General features: G+C 35.9%; 4 protein-coding genes and 1 pseudogene across 7 annotated transcripts in view; 3 read left to right on the forward strand and 2 right to left on the reverse strand.

The window, feature by feature from the left end:
- On the reverse strand, positions 2,981-6,556 carry LOC104726970 (recQ-mediated genome instability protein 1-like). 2 transcript variants are annotated; one of them, XM_010445953.1, is made up of 9 exons: positions 5,986-6,556; positions 5,718-5,888; positions 5,412-5,557; positions 5,214-5,297; positions 4,900-5,036; positions 3,992-4,500; positions 3,789-3,899; positions 3,574-3,705; positions 2,981-3,381 (listed from the first exon to the last, which is right to left on the reverse strand). In XM_010445953.1, exons 1-9 carry the CDS (start codon positions 6,523-6,525, stop codon positions 3,232-3,234), a joined length of 1,980 nt encoding a protein of 659 aa, XP_010444255.1. In that variant the 5' UTR covers positions 6,526-6,556; the 3' UTR covers positions 2,981-3,231. The 2 variants fall into 2 exon arrangements, with proteins under 2 accessions (XP_010444255.1, XP_010444254.1); XM_010445952.1 differs by lacking the exon at positions 5,214-5,297.
- On the forward strand, positions 6,819-10,931 carry LOC104726972 (protein DEK-like). 2 transcript variants are annotated; one of them, XM_010445955.1, is made up of 11 exons: positions 6,819-7,401; positions 7,499-7,532; positions 8,005-8,084; positions 8,228-8,287; positions 8,374-8,487; positions 8,571-8,651; positions 8,723-8,791; positions 9,040-9,460; positions 9,578-9,675; positions 9,771-9,801; positions 10,477-10,931. In XM_010445955.1, the coding sequence occupies exons 1-11, from the start codon at positions 7,030-7,032 to the stop codon at positions 10,680-10,682; spliced, it is 1,566 nt and encodes a 521-aa protein (XP_010444257.1). In that variant the 5' UTR covers positions 6,819-7,029; the 3' UTR covers positions 10,683-10,931. The 2 variants fall into 2 exon arrangements, with proteins under 2 accessions (XP_010444257.1, XP_010444258.1); XM_010445956.1 differs by having other exon boundaries at positions 8,726-8,791.
- Positions 11,363-12,083, forward strand: LOC104729052 (annotated as a pseudogene).
- On the forward strand, positions 14,226-16,296 carry LOC104726973 (glutamate-1-semialdehyde 2,1-aminomutase 1, chloroplastic). The gene is made up of 3 exons (XM_010445957.2): positions 14,226-14,503; positions 14,724-15,542; positions 15,655-16,296. The coding sequence occupies exons 1-3, from the start codon at positions 14,324-14,326 to the stop codon at positions 16,075-16,077; spliced, it is 1,422 nt and encodes a 473-aa protein (XP_010444259.1). The 5' UTR covers positions 14,226-14,323; the 3' UTR covers positions 16,078-16,296.
- LOC104726974 overlaps positions 16,769-20,074 on the reverse strand; it is a 4,830-nt gene continuing 1,524 nt past the window's right edge. The window contains exons 2-9 of one of the 2 annotated variants that reach the window (XM_010445959.2): positions 19,389-19,779; positions 18,969-19,269; positions 18,638-18,868; positions 18,151-18,548; positions 17,982-18,059; positions 17,768-17,842; positions 17,406-17,509; positions 16,769-17,111 (exon numbers count right to left, since the gene is read on the reverse strand). In XM_010445959.2, coding sequence (XP_010444261.1) covers positions 17,060-17,111; positions 17,406-17,509; positions 17,768-17,842; positions 17,982-18,059; positions 18,151-18,548; positions 18,638-18,868; positions 18,969-19,269; positions 19,389-19,763 — 1,614 coding nt within the window. In that variant the 5' untranslated portion in view covers positions 19,764-19,779 and the 3' untranslated portion in view covers positions 16,769-17,059. Of the gene's footprint in view, positions 17,112-17,186; positions 17,510-17,767; positions 17,843-17,981; positions 18,060-18,150; positions 18,549-18,637; positions 18,869-18,968; positions 19,270-19,388; positions 19,780-20,074 lie in introns of those variants that run through there. The other variant, XM_010445960.2, reaches the window with a different exon arrangement.

Here is a 20,074-nt window from a genome sequence, read left to right on the forward strand (position 1 = left end):
TTATATTTTACAACGTTATATCTATTTTAAGTTTTCTTACAAGATTATTCAAGTTGCATACATCCTGCTAAAGTTTTATTTTAGAAAAATAAGAAGAGTCATAGTTTTATTTCTTCTAGGGGAAAAAGGAAAACGGTGTGGATGGGTTATAGCATTTATTAGTTTTGTTGGTCTTTTTTTTCTCTCTTTCTTTCTGTTAACCTTTGGGACCATACATTCAACAATGTCGAAATCATGTTGACACGCAGAGACATACCATATATACATATACTGATATACGTTACAAGTAACGTTCNTTTTTTTTTTTTTTTTTTTTTTTTTTTTTTTTTTTTTTTTTTTTTTTGAAAATTATGTGAATTTTCATTAGAGAAAATAAATTGCAGTGACTGCAATAGCTTTGATACAAAAGACTGACCCTTGCCAAAAAAAGGTAAAAACAAGGGAGGAGTCTACAGTCTACTAGAAGGAATACAAGAAGAAATCTTGGATGTACGTATTACGTATACGTATAAACGTAGACATAATTAATCGTCTAATGTATACGTTACCTAAACAATAACAAACAAATGGTCAACCAGGCATGCTTCGGTTATTTTTCTTTAAGAACACTTGTTGCAATAAAGATATAATTTCTTTGAGAAAAACGACATTTCGAATTAAGCATTGATCGCTATATATATAGTTACAACAATAGCATTCTTAAATGTGTTTATATTCAAAACTGTTACTAGCTCTCTAAATGTAGGCAGTTTAGCCGATTAAAAAATATATGTGTATCATCGTTGCCAAACTATTAGTTATTCTGAGTTTTAATCTGGAAATTGGTAAAGGTAATTTTGTATTTTTAAACAAATCCGTTTCGATCTCATATCCAAATAAATATACAGACAAAAAAAGTAACTTACATTTTTTCCTTAGATTGTAGAAAAAAGAAGGATAATAACAACGTTGTTATCATATTGAGACACTTGACCGGTTTTCATTAAACTAGTTTAGGTTTGATTGCGACCGAACCGTATTTGCATCGACCATTTAACCCAATCACTAAAAGTGTTGGGTCCATCAACATCTTTTTGATACACTTACCTGAGTTTCATACAACTCTAAAAACTAGTTAATAGATCCATCCCTATTACCAATAATTTGTTTCAATTATCTTTCGACTTTTTATTTTGGCGCCGAGTGGTGCTAAGCAAAATAATATATTCTCCTTTCGTTGTCATGTTTATACGTATACCGATTCTCCTTTCGTTGTCATGTTATACGTATACCGATTTATCTTCAATTTATCTTATTTATTTTGACAACGATTACATTATTATATATTTGATTTCTTGGCATTTTTTTCTCTAATTTGTTTGAAAAAAAGCTGTTGATAACGAGCCATTCAACTCACGAATCATAATACTATCGAAATCTAGTTTATAGATTAGGCATTAAGCCAACCTTTTAGACCTTGACTTCTAAACGTATATTTTCGAGTTCCAGAGCTAACATCTTAAAATTTTAAAATAAATTAAAATGAAGACGTATGGAAGCGAGCACAATACTTTTCACTTTCTAGATTTAAAACACATTAAGAAACACGATTTGTTTCGTATACACTACGGTTTCTCTTCTTTCCTCTACTTTTGTATTTGTGTTTTTACGTATACAAGAACTTGAAATGAGTTTGATAAATAAAAATGAATAGATAATTCGAAAGCCTACACCCACAAAGAAAGATGTAGGCCCATAATATAGAAAAAAATAGAAGATCATGTTGCTCAACTGTTTTGTTAAAAAGTCTACTAGTTAACGAGTTCCATATGTGAATACTATTAAAACACAGCACTTGTGTTACACAATAATGAAGAAATGTGTAGGTCTTGTGACAGAAGAAAACAAATCATATAAATTCATCTGTCGAAAATGATAACATGATTTCGATTTTTATCATCAAGAATTTTGTTGAGATTTAGACATGAGCCAAAATCTTTAGAACAATTATTAATATAATACTTTTAAAAGAAAGTAAACTTTTCTAACAAAAGAAATGTTGATAAGAAAAATAAATTGAAAGGTCTTTAAATCCCATCACTTAGTGGGTGTAAAAAGGCAAAGAAGCATAGATGGATGGATGAAGATGACCTATATATATTGTTGTGTGCTACGATGTAGCATTACACCTATTATAGTGGCTAATTTCGTTATTCATTTGATTCGTTTTAACTTTCAAATTGTTTCTTTTAGGTTTAATGGCTCAATGGTCCATATTTAAATGGCTTCTTTATATAGACGTAACCTGACTCTGAAAAATAAAACTAGCAGTGTTCAAAAAATTAGTTAGGCATCATCAAAACGTTTGGAGTAGATTAATCGAAGAATCATGATCTTTATATTAATATCCATCCCATTTAGGCAAGAAAAGACTTTGACATATTCATAGACCGATTTGATTCATCGGGACCCCCAATATGATTTTGGCTACCTTACCTAGCTAGACCAATAGTATATATAAAATCCGAAACGATTGGTTTTTTGTTTTTATTAGAACAGAACAAAAAAACGAATAAAAGACTTTGATGTATATTCAAAAGGAAACTACCGAAAGAACATAACACTGTGTTTTTTTCTCGAACAAGAGTCAGAGTTAAATTCGGCCAAAAAAGAAGAAAAGACTCGACCTTCAAATCAAACAAAACTTATCAATCCCCGATTCTTGTTTTTTCCCATAATGGACAATCGTTGAATATGCGTCACCAAATCATATAAGAAAATATATTGGCAGGAAACAAAAACCGGAAAACTTTTGCAAAAAGTTTAAACTGATCACAATGGGTGATGGAATGATGATTGAGGTGAGAATGAGATGTTTATCTACTATAAGTTGTTAGTGTCTGTAAAACATAGATCATAAAATAGTAATATTGCTATTATCTGTATAATAGTAATATTTTTCAATGATTTACGCCATATCAAGATTACCAAATGACAATAACTCATAACAATCTGCCATATATATAATATAACCTTTGTTTTAGTCTCTAAACATACAAGTTCTTTAAAAGAATTTATACACACCTAATCTACTTGTTTGAAAAGAAAAAATAACTACTTTTAATTTCTATAAATCACCAAATATGAAATACCCGGTTTAGTTGAACCAGGAAGCCATTCCTTAGCAAATATAAATGAAATCAAGTCACCAAAAGCTCTCACTGAGCTTTTAGTTGACTACTAGATCAAGATTCAAGGGGATAGAACAACAACTGGATTTAAGCTCGAGGATGATTTGATTCTTTCAAAGAGTAACCGAGCATCGGTTAACGAACATCCCTGATTCATTTCAATTGCTACCGGATATTGCGACGATCTGTTCATTTCTACGACCATTATTCCCTGCAGTAACATCAAAATGAATAATTTGAAAAAACATGTCTTCCTAAGCGTAGTTTGGTTTGTCTCTGATTGGGTCTTCACACTCAGTCCTAATGAGCTTGTATATAGACTAGTCTTCTATATACAACTTATGTTTGATGTATCTGATCATAGAACAAAGACAGTCTAAAACTGATATGTTAGCAGGGTTACCTCGAAGTCAGCGAGAAACAACTGGAAGCGTTTCAGTTTCTCTTTCATCATGGCATTTAGTGATGTTGGTGCTGAAGAGGAAAGAGCAGCTGTGACTTCCATGGATGAATGACCTATCCTGTTTTGTACAACCTGCAGAGGGAATATCATGGACAAGATGGGTGATCTTAATTCTAATTCGTAATAAATTTTGCGAAATGAGGGATAGGACTCACGTCGTTATGGAGCAAGATCTCACAGATGAGACTACCATCATCGACGTAACATAGAAGCTCATACGTAGATTGTTGCTTGAACTGAAATTTCTTCACTCCGGTTAGGAAGCACTGCAAGAAAATAGATACTTTAGTTACAAAGATTGAAATCCTGATGGATAGAAGACTGAGTCTGAGAGTATTTTGATAAGTGGTGTTAGTACTTTGATCCTTCCTTGAACAGAATGCATGCTTTCTTTCATTACTGCCCATTTTTGAGACAACTCGGCTAAGTAAGTGAAAGGCTTCTCTGTATTTGTAACCACAGAAGGTCCTTCCAAATCGATAACCATATTACTGACTTCTACATCTGCTACACCGCCTGAACCTGAACCATGTACATGAGACGTTGTGTCCCTTACACGACCAGTGTCAATATGCATTTCTTCAACAAAAGAAGCCACGTTAGATGTTTGTTGATCCCATGTATTTCCACCAACGCTGTTGGAAAAAGATCTTGTACCACTGCATCTAGTACCAGCTGTGGATGCTGCCCGGTGAATGTTACTAGAAGTTGAGTGTATATCAGAAAACGTTCTTTCCCCGTGCGCAGAAGCAGTATCAATCTGCATATGCTCAACCCTTGAAACAGTAGCTTCCACATTGGTAGAAGCAGGAGGCTCGCCCATCACCCGCGAACTAATGTGAGTCCCCGTTACATTTACGGGTATGCCTGCCATAAGTGTTTTGGTTAAAAGAGAGTTAATAGCCACTAATAATCTCAAAATAAAGTGGTTGTCTCATGTTACTGAAAGTATCTAAGGACCGACATTGTTGTCCCAGAAAGACACATGATACGTTTTTAATGCTGTAGAACATCATAGGAAACACATGACGAACGATGATTGTGATCTAGTTTGTTACAGTTAATGATATAAACGACAATCCTTTAATTCAAAATTATCACTTAACCACTTTCCTGTGATGGAACAAATGATTATTCTGGTTCAGGGTTGAAAGAAATGAACACTTTGGCTAGTTTTGTAAACTCTACTTTTGAGACATGCAGCTACTTTTCTTGTTGATATGTAGTTTTCTCTAAACAAGAAGATTAATGTCGAAACATCCCTACCTTGAACATTGACCTGAGCGTTACTAGCATTGGCCGAGGTAGAACTATCTACATGATTACCAGCATCATTGCCATTTAGCGACCATGCAGCTAGAGTTGCTCTGGTTGCCAATGAAGGAACCACTCCTCTCCTTATTCTGCAAAAGTTAAAATCAAATCAAAACTTTTGACAAAAAGGGTAAAACTTACAACTGCAATTAGAAAACACAGTTGGTACTGTGTTATAAACTGAGTTTTAACGTTATATCATGCATCATCTTTCCACATTATCCAATCCAAATGCAGAATTCTCTAAACTAAATCGTAAGGCATGCTCAAACCAGTGACTCTTCTCAAGATCAAAGAAGCTGTAGCCAAAGAAATCGGTGAAACAAACTCGTTGCAAATAATAGATCCAACTGAAGAGACATACATCCTGACAAAACTTTCGAATATGAAGTGAGCGGGAGAAACATAAGCAGGAGACAATATCGAGTTCTGAACAAAGTAAACCATTCTTTGAATAAATATACCTTTTCCCTCGTGGAGGTTTGTTTACTTCAACAACCAGACGCTTTCTTGCTTCTTCAAGTTCTTCAACCATCCCTCCTAAGACTTCTACAATTTCAGGTACTAGCATTAAAAGCCCATGACGAACTTGTACACTAGATACAACAATCTGCATTGAACTGTTCTTGTCAGTGCTTTTACTAAAAAAAACACAGACATGTTAAAAAAGGATGTACATTGGCCTTAGGACAAGTATCAGATGCTAGTTTTCATCCCAAAAGATAATCTACCATTTTAACAACTACAAGTCCTCAACAAGAAACACACACCTTTAAACCAGCAGGAGACAAGACTTGAAGATCTTTAATAGGCCTGTATTCCATACCAAAAACGCGTTGAACACCATCTGTCATGGACAGCTTAAGGCACCTCTTCAGCCCTGCATTAGCGTTTTCATACCTTCCTTTGAGTGGACATCCAATGTTAACAATCTCATCAACCTAAATCAAAAGAAATTAAGCAGAAATGTTCAGCCAAACTCACACATTATATAAACAGTTCCAACAAAAAAGGGTAAAAACCAATTAATCAGATAACCTGAAGAACAAACGGACCAGGGAGTTCTATAAGATTCATAGACGAAACATTCCGAGGAAGAACCCCACCTCCGCATATATTCATATCGGAAAACATGAACTGCTCAAAGCAATGCTTAGCTTTCGCTGCAACATCGAGGCGGAAAAATTGCGGGATTGAAATTTCAAGTCCAGAAAGACAAGAGACCCACCACTCTCTCTTCAATTTAATCCCTAATCGACAAAGAATCTCACTGATCGGCGATTCATAGTCATTACCGCTCACAAAATCCGACTCTGTCTCCGACAAATCAACCGGAATACTAGAATCCGGCGGTGTGGGAGGCGGATTACCAAATACGTCGATAATCTCAACTTCCGATACATCAATTGCTTCGCCGGGATTAGGGTTAGAATTCGAAGCTACTGAGGTTTCCGGTTGTACAGCTGAGGCAATACCACCGCTCCGAACAGAATCACCAATTCCGCTTGTTCCAGTTCCATCTTCGTCTTCTTCTTCTTCGTCGGAGGAGTACCGGAGTTGCAGCCGTCGTCTACGCATTTCGCCGGCGAAATTTAGGGGTTTTTTTGGTTTTCCCTCCAAATTCAATTTTTTTTTTTTTATTTTGCTTTGAAAAAAAATTGTATTGGTCAGAAAGAAAGAAGTGCGGAACTTAATTGGGCTCGTGAGGAATAAAATTAGGCCTGTTATAAAATTGGGGCTGTATAAAATTAGGCCTGTTATAAAATTGGGGCTGTATAAAATTAGGCCTGTTATAAAATTGGGCCGAGTATGTTGCATGTAAGTATATATGATGTGTTTGTATGTAATGTATATAAAATGGGTTAGTTTTGCCGCGAGCTTGATTTTGGTGAAAATTTTGGGGGTTGACGAAAGAGCCCGCCTTTGTGTTCCTGAAAATTTTGAAAAAAATCCCCAAATTTTTGATTTTTCTTTTTGTGTTTCTTCTCTACTTCATAATCTTTGAATTAGGGCTTTCTAGTTTCCCAAATCTGGTATTTTTTCTCTTTTACCTTTTTTTCCTCATCTTGATTTGGGTCTAACATGGCGACTGAAACCCTAGAAGAGAAGAAGATACCGGAAGTGGAATCTCCGGCGAAGGAGGAAGAAACTGTTGTTGCGAAGGAAGAAAAAGCGAATTCGCCGATAAAGGATGAGGCGGAGAAGAAAGATGTAGAAGAGGGTGAACCGAAAGAGGGAGAATTGAAGGAGAAGGATAAAGAAGACGATGTAGAAAGTGAGGAGGAGGAAGAGGAAGAAGAAGAAGAAGAAGGAAGTGGAAGTAAGAAATCGTCGGAGAAAGAAACGGTGACTCCGACTAGTGACAGACCAACGAGGGAGAGAAAGAAGGTTGAGCGTTTCTCGTTGTCTACTCCTATGCGAGCTACACCCAGCAAGTCTGTTTCAATTGGAAAGGTTTGTCTTTTATGTAAAAATTTGCTCTTTTGTCTTTCGTATATTTGAGAATTGGAATCAATTAGTTATGGGTTTCTGTCTCTGTGTGTTTTTGTAGGGTCGTGGAACACCTCTCAGGGAAATTCCCAATGGTACGTCTACGCATCTGTTATGTTTGTGATTGTATTGATTCTTGTGATGTGTAGATCTGATTGTTGTGAGGCAGAATAATGAACAATCTTTGCTGGTTTGGCACATCTTAGATCTAGAAGATGAGATAGCTGCTGTGAGATTATTTGTCTTCATTGCTATGCTTGTAGTAGATAGAACCATTTCATTATAAAAGCTTGGGCTTTTGGTTTCCTTAATTCTATTCTGACGTTCTGGTAGCCTATAAGTTACTGTCCATGATTTGGTTATACTTTTGGTAAGTTTCTATTAGGTTTTCTTTTTGGCAGCTAACTGCACTGTGGTTGATGAGAAGATGATAAGATATGTTTGATCTTTCTTTCTTTCTCTTGTTTGTTTATCTAACTTGAGGGTGAAAGTTTTGGTTCTTTTAGTGGATTCTTGATTACATTTATTTACAATTAGAAAGCTTTTTGATAACGTTGGCTGTTTCAGTGGCTCATAAACTATCCAAGAGAAAAGCTGATGACAACCTGATGTTACTTCACACCATTCTTTATGGGAAGAAAGCAAAGGTGATTTTAAATGTTGCTCACATTTGATATGTAGATTTCACTTTCAAGCTTTTTGTCTCTGTTAATATGGATGTTGTCTTGGAATTTTCGCTTTGCCAGAGTGCATAGATACTTAAAGCGTTTCGTGAAAAATTTCTCTGCAGGCACAGATGGTTAAGAGAAACATTGGTCAATTTTCTGGCTTTGCATGGTCAGAGAATGAGGTATAACCCATTTCAAGTATATTCTGTTACAGGGATTTGTTTGCTGTTTTGCCTTCTGGTAAATCTTGTATTATAATGTTTATCAGGAGGAGAAGCAGAGAGCAAAAATAAAAGAGAAGATTGACAAATGCATAAAAGAAAAATTGATAGTTTTTTGTGATGTGCTTGATATACCTATCAACAGAAGCAACATGAAAAAAGTAAGTGATAACATGATGTGGTCTATCTATTTATTGTACCTTGTTCTATATTCTAAAAAAATCCACTATCCTGATACTTCCAGGAAGAACTAGCTGTCAAAGTGCTTGAATTTTTGGAATCTCCCAAGGAAACAAGAGATGTTATAATAGCTGATCAAGAAAAGGTACTGTTGGATTCTGTACATTATTGTTCTACATGGTTCATTCCCAATGAGAGCATTGAGTTCATTTTTAGCAGGCCAAAAAGCGCAAGAGTACACCAAAAAAGGGGAAATCTGGAGAATCTTCAGACACCCCAGCCAAGGTTTGTACATTGTTGATCATCTTAATTATCTAATTTGTATTCCTTGCCTGCTATTGGCGCCTTTTTAGCTTGTTTTCTTAGACTTTCTGCATATAAGTGGTGTAAAATTTTGATTTTTAATGTGTATGGTCGAATTATAATCATTTGCATGGATAGTTATATGCTTTTTCATCTGTGTGACTTGATTAAGCTGTCGATCACGGGTTGTACTGATATCCTTTCTTTGTGTATGTTTTGTCTCTACGCAGAGAAAAAGGCAAACAAAAAAGCGAGATCAGCCATCTGACACGGAAGAAGGCAAGGATGAGGGAGATGCTGATTCTGAAGGAACTAATGATCCTCATGAAGAAGATGATGCGGCGCCAGAGGAAGAAAGTGACCATGAAAAGACTGACACTGAAGATGAAAAAGACAAAGCAGAGGATGAGAAACCATCCAAAAGGAGAAGCTCATCGAAAAAGACTGTAGAGGAGAGCTCAGGGTCTAAAGGTAAGGATAAGCAAGCTTCTGCTAAAGGTTCCGCAAAATCTGGTGAAAAGTCCTCCAAACAAATTGCTAAGTCAGCCTCGTCCCCGGCTAAGAAGCAAAAAGTTGATCCTGTCGAGCCTTCTAAAGAGAAAAGCAAGAAACAGCCGAGTAAGCCACAGGCTAAGGGATCTAAAGAGAAAGGTTACAACCATTCTCAGCCGCTTCTGATGCTTAGACTCGTTTGATTTATGTTTTTAAAGAAATTATTCCATCTGACTCCTTTATTATTTGTTATCTTCTTTCATGGATTGGATACAGGAAAAGCCACTAAGAAAGGCAAAGCCAAAGAAGAGCCTACCAGAGAAGAGATGCTTGAAGTGGTGTCCAAAATTCTGAAGGAAGTAGACTTCAATACGGTAAGATGGTTTGATTATCCCAAATTTGAATATAATGGAATGGTCTAAAAACCTTGAATAGATGTTCTCACACAATTTGTTTTTCTTAATAACAGGCAACACTATCAGATATTCTGCAGAAGCTAAGTATGTTCTTGGTTTTTGGTTTTATTATTTATTTCGCAATTTGTGTTTATACTTTCCACAAATGTTCAGGATCTGTTTGCTAACATATGCTGTTTGTGATAACGTCAGGCGAACATTTCGGTGTGGAACTGTCACATAGAAAACCAGAGGTGAAGGATGTGATCACAGATGCCATAAATGCAATGACTGATGATNAAGCCACAGGCTAAGGGATCTAAAGAGAAAGGTTACAACCATTCTCAGCCGCTTCTGATGCTTAGACTCGTTTGATTTATGTTTTTAAAGAAATTATTCCATCTGACTCCTTTATTATTTGTTATCTTCTTTCATGGATTGGATACAGGAAAAGCCACTAAGAAAGGCAAAGCCAAAGAAGAGCCTACCAGAGAAGAGATGCTTGAAGTGGTGTCCAAAATTCTGAAGGAAGTAGACTTCAATACGGTAAGATGGTTTGATTATCCCAAATTTGAATATAATGGAATGGTCTAAAAACCTTGAATAGATGTTCTCACACAATTTGTTTTTCTTAATAACAGGCAACACTATCAGATATTCTGCAGAAGCTAAGTATGTTCTTGGTTTTTGGTTTTATTATTTATTTCGCAATTTGTGTTTATACTTTCCACAAATGTTCAGGATCTGTTTGCTAACATATGCTGTTTGTGATAACGTCAGGCGAACATTTCGGTGTGGAACTGTCACATAGAAAACCAGAGGTGAAGGATGTGATCACAGATGCCATAAATGCAATGACTGATGATGAAGATGATGAAGAGGAAAAAGCTGAGGCTGGAAGTGACAAAGAGAAGGAAGAAGAAAAAGGAGAGGGAGACGAGGCTGAAAGTGACGAAGAGAAGGAAGAAGAAGAGAAAAAGGATTAAGGTTGGGAGTTTTGTTTCTCTTCTCAAAATCTGATGTGAAGGAAAGCAGCAATTGTGACACAACTTTTGTGTGAATCAGAGTGTGTCGAATCTCTACTTTGTACTTTGTGTAATCTCTATAGTCTGACTCTCATTATGTAGTTTAAGTGTCTTTTTCTTCTTGTGTAGCTGTTACCTGTTAGGTTTATTAATCCTTGTTTTATTTGATAGCCAGATACTGTGGGGAATTTTACTTCTTTGTTTTACCGATTTGTGGCTTGTTGTATCATGAACGGAATGGTGAACTTGAAACTTTTGTAGGTTAAAAAAAAAAGAATGACCTGATGAAATTTTGGATTTGATGGAGAAGAAAATTCAGTTTTTCTTGACACCAAGTTACATTCAATAAACAAACTATAGCCTATAGGGATGGTACAACTAATGCTATTTATTTATACAATATTCTACTAATGCTACTAAATCACAATATATCGTTATCGAAAGAATCTTTATATTTAAAGAAAAGCTATCATCCAGATGCGACCTTGTTTGTGAAATAAACGTAATCAACATAATAGTCCCCTTTACATAGACTTCTGCGGTTTTAACAAAATTATGTTTATACACCAGATAAAATTTTGAGTTTTTGAAATAGCAGTATCACATCTGCCCAATTTTAGATGGGATCAGTCTGGTAAAAAAACAAACGAATCATACTTGTTGTGACCGCACACTTCCTCCGACCAAGAACTCCTCCAAAGATCGATTTCCCACACAACGAGTTCGAGGACCTACAAGACATATCCGACACGGGAAAACTCTACTCCGACGAGAAACTCGTCTACAAATCCTTCCTCTTCGGACCCGAAAAACTCGAGAGGCTCAAGATCATGGCAGAGACGAGATCCACCACTTTTCAAACCCTAACCGGATTTCTATGGAGAGCTCGTTGTCAAGCTCTAGGGCTTAAACCTGATCAACGGATAAAACTTCTGTTTGCTGCAGACGGACGGTCGAGATTTGTTCTGGAACTTCCTAGAGGATACTCCGGAAACGGGATTGTGTTCAGTGTTCACTTATTGCGTTACAACGGCAGGTGAAGTAACCTTAAACCCTCTTTCTCATTCTGTGGGCTTGGTTAAAAACGCCGTTGAAATGGTCAACGACGGTTTCATGAGGTCAGCGATTGATTACTTCGAGGTGACTCGGGCTAGGCCGAGCCTAACGGCTACGCTTCTGATCACGTCGTGGTCAAAACTGTCGTTTCATACCAAGGATTTCGGTTGGGGTGAACCGGTTGGTTTACCTGAGAAGGAAGTGATTATGTTCTTGCCATGTGGCAGTGACACGAAGAGTATCAATGTGTTGCTTGGACTTCCTGGTTCAGCTATGAAAGTGTTCCAAGGACTTATGGATATATGAATAAATCTTATTTTTTGTTATATATATATATAAAAAAAAGAATAAATCTTATTCATGCATGGTCTATGTATGTCTTTGAATTGATCATAATTTTAAAAACAAATAATGATGAACGATGACGTATTGTGATATTACAAATACTTGTGTCGTATATCTATATATATAAAGTTAGCTTTTCTCTCTTCTTATTCATCCACTTCATCACTTCCTATTTCTAATTTTAATAAATTAATCCACATAATTAAAGTCCATAAAATCTAAAACTAATGCATCAATTAATTTACTCATTTTTAAATATTTTAACTATTATAAAAACAATAATTTAAAATAAAATGTAAAATAAAAATGAAATGAAAAAAAAAATACAACAAAAAAAAATATCAAAATATGAACAGAGATTACATAAATCTAAAATTAGTTATTTCTATCATAATATATAATAATTGTGTAAATATTTGTAAAAAACTAGAAAGAGGAGAAAATAGAGCTATCATATATTTAATGAAAAAACAATTACTTTCAAGATTTACATTTATTAAGATAAAGAAAATAAGAGTTTTTTTCCCCAAAAACAAACACAAAAATTTAAAGGTTTTTTTAAATCAAGAGGTTATTCAATTCTTGGTGTTAAATTAGATTAAAAGTTGGTATATATTATTATTTTCAATTATAGTATAATATAATTAATAATATATATATATATATATATATATTAAAACTTGAGACTTTGTTGTTAGTGTTAAATGATAAATTTATGTTACCGATTAAAGCCAGAAGGATTTGGTGCATATTATTATTTAGAATTCTAAATAATATAAATAATTAAAATAGTTTGAATGATCAATATTATCTATCGTTTTCAAAATTGAAAAATGGTGAAATTTGTTAAACAAAGGTATATCCAAAAAAAGGAGAAAATATTAATCAAGTGGTCAAAAATTAAATATGTGTATATTTAAGAGAAATGTATAAGGTTACTTGAAATAAAGCATATTAAAGAAAACTTATTATGAACATCACACACACCAAAAAAAGAATAGTGGAAAATACTAAGAAGAAATTGCGAAAGCTATTTGTAATAGAAACAATTATAATAGTAGTGGTAGATTGTAGAATTTTTTAATTAAAAATTAAAAAGAGTTATATTTTTGCATAAGTACACATATTTAAAAGTTAGATGAATCTTATGAGTTTGTAGATTTAGGAGAATTAAATTAAAAGAACACTATATAAAAAGTAGAAACATAATAGACTATATATATATATTTTAAGTAAAATATATATATATATATATGTGAACATAATTTTTTTTCAAACAATTTAAGATAAAAATGTAATATTTAAGTTATAATATGATGTTTATGGATAGAAACAAGTCCAATTATGAGAATCATTACTAGAAAGCAATATATACGTGTAGTACAACATTATCAAAGAAACTTTGCGACAAATGGTGGATATATTCTATAAGATTTCTTTACGTCTATGTTACTAATTAATGATCACTCAGCCGATTAAAAAAAGTATAGAAAGATGAAAAATATAAAAAAATATTTATGATATGTCTTCATAATCAATATATTACAAGTGAGACAATAAAATGTGAAAAGAGAGTAGATGTAAGTATGATGAGTGTATACAGGAAAAAAAAATTAATTGTGAAAAATATTAAAAGAAATAAAAGTTATATATTGCTTAATAAAATAAATTTGACATATATACAGATTTTTATTTTAATATTGGATAGTTATAATTATATTTAACAGTTCGTATAAATAACAATAAAAAGTATAGTCCCGCGCAACGTGTGGATTATAAATCTAGTAATACATATAAAGATCAATTACAAAATAAATGATCATATCTAGCCAAAATATTAATACTAAGGATTGTCTAAATTCCGAAATTTCATGGTTAATACTTAATAGAAAAAGAACCATTCATTTGCAAGATTATTTTTAAATTTCTCTCAAAATCCATATTTTGAAAAGCACTAACGTATCATAAATCAAATAACATAATCAAGCTCAAATTTTCAAAATAAAATACGAGAAATATAAAATAAATGATTGGAGAGACTTTGGTAACCCGACCCGGGTATAATTGGGGAAATATAAAAAACCCGGTGGCTGGGCATCGGCCTTATCTTGTTGACTCTTCTGCTTCCTCTCAGAATAAGAAAAGCCCCACCCACTTACATTGGATTACCAACAACTCCGACCGCGACTTTCAGAGCAAAGATGTCGGCGACGCTTACAGGATCGGGAACTGCTCTAGGGTTTTCGTGCTCCTCGAAGATCTCCAAGAGAGCTTCTTCTTCTTCTACTAACCGATGCTGCATCAAGATGTCTGTTTCCGTCGACGAGAAGAAGAAAAGTTTCACTCTTCAGAAATCAGAGGAAGCTTTCAATGCTGCCAAGGTATATTGATTTCTCCCTTTCGATTTGATTGATTCTAAATCATTGATTTCGGAGATTATAGTCACCGCAGAATGATCAATCCTTCTTAGTTCAGAATGCAAAGTTGTCTCTTTTCGAATTTCAATTAGTTTTGTTTCTTCGTGATTCGAATGTGTGTTACCTTATATAATCCTTGACTAATGGAAAAAAATTGATCTTTTTTTGTTAATCTCATGAAAAGAATCTAATGCCTGGAGGTGTGAATTCCCCTGTTCGAGCCTTCAAATCCGTTGGTGGTCAACCAGTTTTGATCGATTCAGTTAAAGGCTGTAAGATGTGGGACATTGATGGTAATGAGTACATTGACTACGTTGGATCTTGGGGACCAGCTATTATTGGTCATGCTGATGATGAGGTACTCGCGGCTTTAGGTGAGACGATGAAGAAAGGAACAAGCTTTGGTGCTCCTTGTCTCTTAGAGAATGTTTTAGCTGAGATGGTTATATCAGCTGTTCCAAGCATTGAAATGGTTCGCTTTGTCAACTCTGGTACTGAAGCTTGTATGGGTGTGCTCCGTCTCGCCAGAGCCTTCACTAACAAAGAGAAGTTCATCAAGTTTGAAGGGTGTTACCACGGTCACGCTAACGCCTTCCTTGTTAAAGCTGGTAGTGGTGTTGCTACTTTAGGGCTACCGGACTCACCTGGTGTCCCTAAAGCAGCTACTTCAGATACGTTGACTGCTCCATACAACGATCTTGAAGCTGTTGAGAAGCTTTTTGCGGCTCATAAAGGCGAGATCTCCGCGGTTATTCTCGAACCTGTTGTTGGTAACTCTGGATTCATCCCTCCAACACCGGAGTTCATCAACGGTTTACGCCAGCTCACAAAAGACAACGGTGTTCTTCTCATCTTCGATGAAGTCATGACAGGCTTTCGTTTAGCCTATGGTGGTGCCCAAGAATACTTTGGAATCACGCCTGATCTAACAACTCTTGGAAAAATCATTGGTGGGGGTCTTCCCGTGGGAGCATACGGTGGGAGACGTGATATTATGGAGATGGTGAGAATTGGCTCTATACTTATAAGAAGCTTTGAAACTTGGTGGTGGCCGTTCTGTTTTCTGGTTTTCAAAACTATATATATAAACAATGTTTGTGTTCTTTTCTTTGTAGGTTGCGCCAGCAGGACCGATGTACCAAGCTGGGACTCTAAGTGGTAATCCACTGGCAATGACCGCAGGGATTCACACGCTGAAGCGGCTACAACAGCCAGGAACATACGAGTATTTGGACAAGATCACAAAGGAGCTAAGCAACGGAATCTTAGAAGCAGGAAAGAAAACAGGGCATCCAATGTGCGGTGGTTACATAAGTGGTATGTTCGGTTTCTTTTTCGCAGAAGGACCGGTCTACAACTTTGCAGATGCAAAGAAGAGCGACACCGAGAAGTTTGGTAGGTTTTTCAGGGGAATGTTGGAAGAAGGTGTTTACTTTGCACCGTCTCAGTTCGAGGCCGGGTTTACGAGCTTGGCTCACAGTCCCAAGGATATAGAGTTCACGATTGCTGCGGCCGAGAGGGTCCTTAGTAGTATCTAGAATATGTTCTATAACCCAACCCTGAGTCTATTTTCATAATCTTCTATTTTGGGGACATTATGTAGGGGTTGATGAACGGATGAAATAATTATTGTGTAGTGAGATGAATTTTGTATATCTTTTGTTTCATCGGTACTCGGTAGAGCTTGGGACTTTTCTTTTGTTTCCTGTTAATGTAATGGTTTATGTTGTGTTCCTAATGATTTATTGAGTTGTATACTTATACGTACAATAATCATTTCAAACGGGGGAAAAAAGACTTTCTAAAATCACTAGCCTAATGACACAAACAACGTTTTTATTTATTGTTGTAGACTTGTAGTTTTTGATTTGATATGTAAAGGATTTGCGTAAGATAGTAGGTGACTGATTAGTGATCATGGTAGTAAAGTGAATGTTTTGTGTACTGAAAATATCATAAATAAACAAAAATTGCAAAGTTAGTAGATGATTAGGTAATGTAGTGAATACTTTTGTGCATAAACAAAATAATATTGTATTATTCAAACAATAGGCGTGACAAATAAAACAAACAAATAAGGTTGCAAAACCGGACTGGCCTGTGCACTCATCACAAACTTTACAAATTTAAACTTATAGTATACCTCTCACCTTCCATTATTTTCAGCGACAATAATGGAGGTCGAGAGAGACCAACACACATCTCTTCTGGCTGAGACGATCCCAATAGTCGATCTAAGCAACCTTGACGAAGAGCAAGTGTCTCGTGCGGTGGTGAAAGCGAGCGAAGAGTGGGGGATTTTTCACGTGGTTAATCATGGAATCTCGATGGATCTGATAGGGCAGTTGAAGGAGGTTGGTACACAGTTCTTTGATCTCACGGAGACGGCGAAGAATGCCGTAGCCAAACAAGCTGGCTACAAAGACTTCGAAGGTTACACCACGAATCTCAAGTATGTCAAAGGAGAAGTTTGGACCGAGAATCTTTTTCACAGAATCAGGCCACCCTCGTGTATCAATCTTAGTTACTGGCCCAAAAATCCTCCTCAGTACAGGTACTAACTAATCTTTGGCTACGAATAAATTGTATAGCTAGTTAGGGAACAAATAGCATAGGCTAAAGAATTTTAAGATCTAACTGTTTTACGTTGAATTTTGAAAGAAATAATTGAATTGTATGTCAAGTGAATAGTTACTGAATGATTTAATTAGTAAAAAGTAAAAAAAAAAAAAAAATACATTTTAAAAACATGAAAACATTAGAAAATAAAATAAAAACAATTCATCACGTTTATTATTTCGTTTTCGTATCCAGTTCACTCTGTTGAATTTTAAATTACTAATATATATATTTATAAATACATTACTCTTTCTTGCAGGTTTGAGATTTTCGTGGAGGTCTACTACGTCCACGATTAGTAAGACGTAAACGAAGAGGAAAAATCGTCCGGAATGCTTTCCTACGTTTTTCCTACAACATATCAAATAATGAAACATGAGCATTTGGTTAAACATGGGACTTTTATTTATTTATCTCAGTCCCTTCTACTGAATCTAGAAGCACTCTTTTTTTTTTTTTTCAATGTTTTAGGGCCTTTGTAGCAACAAAACAGAGCCAGTAAACCAATTACATGCTTTCTATTTCCACATTTGGGGACCCCAACTGTTTTTATGAGAAATCGCATCTATCTGTTGAAAATATTTAGTTTTCGTTTAAGAAAAAACTTGCCTGTCGGAGCCAATGCCATCGATCGTACTCGGCTGATTTAGTTTGCTTCTTCAACTTACGTCTCATCTCGTGTACCTACAACATTGTATACGAATTAAACATGGGACTTTTTTTTTTTTAATCTGTCTCTACGACAGAATCAAGAAGCACACTTTAATGTTTTAGGGCCTTTTAGCAACAAATCTTTAAGTTTAACATTAACAAAAAAACTTGCCTCTCGCCAAGCCTGTGGATCGTACTCGGCCGAATGAACATTCTCCTTGGGTTGAAAATACCCAATAAAACGACCATCCTGCTTGACGACGAGAGTGGAAACAGTTAAACAATGAAACAATGTTAACTATGACACAAGGAGACAGAGAGAGAGAGAGAGGGATACTTACTCGTCGCGTATGTTCTTCTCTTGAGAGATGCGTCCTGAAATCATCAAGGCTTTCGTAATAACAGAAGCAAACTTCGCAATAAAATACTGAGGTAGATTCACTTTCACTGAACTTCTGATAAACGTGGCTTTTTAACTCTGAACGAACGTGTACTCTGGTCTCTGAAACTGTGCATAAAAATTCAATTTCACTGCAATTCAGAAAGTGTTTTCTTGCCTCTGAAAGAGTGGGAAAACTTTCACTTTTACTGCACTTGTGAGGAACGTGGACACTTGTCTCTGAAACTGTGGCAAAACTTTGACTTGTACTGCACTTGTGAAGAACGTGTTTTCTTGCCTCTGTGGATAAACTTTGACTTGTACTGCACTTCTGAAGAACGTGTTTTTTTGTCTCTGAAACTGTGGAAAAGAAATTATCGTAATTAGTTTAATGGTTATGTCAAACAGTACTGGATGGATGATCGATGAGAGGACAGACAAATAAACACCTGCAAGTAAGCTTTCCCAGAGCCACTCGGCAGAAGTGAGCAGGGCAGACATTTTGCGAGGCCTCCTTGAATAAGCCAGAAAAAGCTTGTGTTTGTGCACTTGTAGTAGCGTGACAAGACAAGGTGAATAGACCGGTTCCAAACTATTCGTTATGACCATTATAGTAGCCGGAGGAGGATTAGAATCTACCCAAATCTCGATATCTTCATAAATTACAGTGCATGTGTTAGCTGTTTCAACAAAGGAAAGCAGCTATTGATCAGTAGGCATAGACGATGAATATTTTTAAACCGCCCTAAATTCCAAAGATGGATAACCAAATGGACTAACCGTAACAGGAATGCACAACATTGATTCCAGTTGAAGAGAGCCCTCGCAGGAGGTGATCAGGGATACGGTTTAGGTCGCCAAAGGCAGTGATGGAGACAGGACCAGAGTAGCCAAGATTCTTGAATGCCGCTTCTAAACTCGGCCGGACCCGACGAGCATCATATCCCTTGGGGATCGGACATTGAAACAAGTTCCACCACACCGCTATTTGAGCTGTCGCGTATTCAGGCGTCGCCGGGTATTCCTTTGCCCACTCCTCTGTTACACAGTCAACTGCTGTCTCCGTAGGGTCTATATCCTCCTGCTTGACAGAGAGAGTGGAAACAGAGGTAGTTGCTCAAAATATGTAGTAGACAATGAAACAATTGATGATATACAAGTATATATATATAGAGAGAGAGATAGATAGAGGATACGTACTTCTCGTTTATGCTTATAACTCGAGAGATGCTTCCTGAAAATTTCAGGGCTTTGGGAATCGAAGTTGCAAGATTTGCAGTAAAGCGTGGCAGATGATAACTCGCCCGTGTCACTGCGCTTCTCCTGAACAAGTGGTGCGCTTCTGGTCTCATCATCCGCGTACCCTAGTAATCTTTCCCAAACCCACTCTCTACAAGTTTTCAGGATTGTCATAAACCGATACTCGATTGGATAAACAAGAAAAAGGTTGTATAGCGTCCGTTGTTGTAGCCGGGCCAGATCCCAAGCGAAGACAGTGTGCACCTGATTGGATATGATCATCATTGAAGCCGGAGCAGGATTTTTACCTCGCCATTCCACCATATCCGCATACATGAGTGATTTGTGCTTTCTGTTCCAGTACAGAGGGAAAAAAAGGATTACTTTAGCTAAATTAACTTATTAACCGTTTGCTTAACCAAAACAAAACAGAGCAAAAACACAAAAAGTGAGGTTAAATGTGCTTTCTGTTCCAGAAAGTACCAAGGAAAAAAAAAAGGATTAAGTCAGCTTTTAACTTATTAAGCGTTTGCTAAATTATTTTACTAATTATTATTTGGGAGTTTATTAAATAAAAGAAATAAACAGAACAGAGCAAAACACACACAAAAAAGAGTGAGGATACTACCGAACCAGTTCCCGTGTCA

This window comes from Camelina sativa, chromosome 11 (assembly GCF_000633955.1).
Source record: "Camelina sativa cultivar DH55 chromosome 11, Cs, whole genome shotgun sequence".
NCBI lineage: Eukaryota > Viridiplantae > Streptophyta > Magnoliopsida > Brassicales > Brassicaceae > Camelina > Camelina sativa.

Bases quoted from the DNA above. Each gene is read 5' to 3' on its own strand.
- LOC104726972 (XM_010445955.1), top strand. From the start codon at position 7,030: ATGGCGACTGAAACCCTAGAAGAGAAGAAGATACCGGAAGTGGAATCT. The intron at 7,533-8,004 runs GTACGTCTACGC...TGGCTGTTTCAG, and splicing joins TCTCAGGGAAATTCCCAATG to TGGCTCATAAACTATCCAAG. The intron at 8,085-8,227 runs GTGATTTTAAAT...ATTTCTCTGCAG, and splicing joins TTTATGGGAAGAAAGCAAAG to GCACAGATGGTTAAGAGAAA.
- LOC104726970 (XM_010445953.1), bottom strand. From the start codon at position 6,525: ATGCGTAGACGACGGCTGCAACTCCGGTACTCCTCCGACGAAGAAGAA. The intron at 5,889-5,985 runs GTTATCTGATTA...CTTTTGATTTAG, and splicing joins CTGGTCCGTTTGTTCTTCAG to GTTGATGAGATTGTTAACAT. The intron at 4,501-4,899 runs GTAGGGATGTTT...CACTTATGGCAG, and splicing joins CGCTCAGGTCAATGTTCAAG to GCATACCCGTAAATGTAACG.
- LOC104726973 (XM_010445957.2), top strand. From the start codon at position 14,324: ATGTCGGCGACGCTTACAGGATCGGGAACTGCTCTAGGGTTTTCGTGC. The intron at 14,504-14,723 runs GTATATTGATTT...TCTCATGAAAAG, and splicing joins AAGCTTTCAATGCTGCCAAG to AATCTAATGCCTGGAGGTGT. The intron at 15,543-15,654 runs GTGAGAATTGGC...TTTTCTTTGTAG, and splicing joins GACGTGATATTATGGAGATG to GTTGCGCCAGCAGGACCGAT.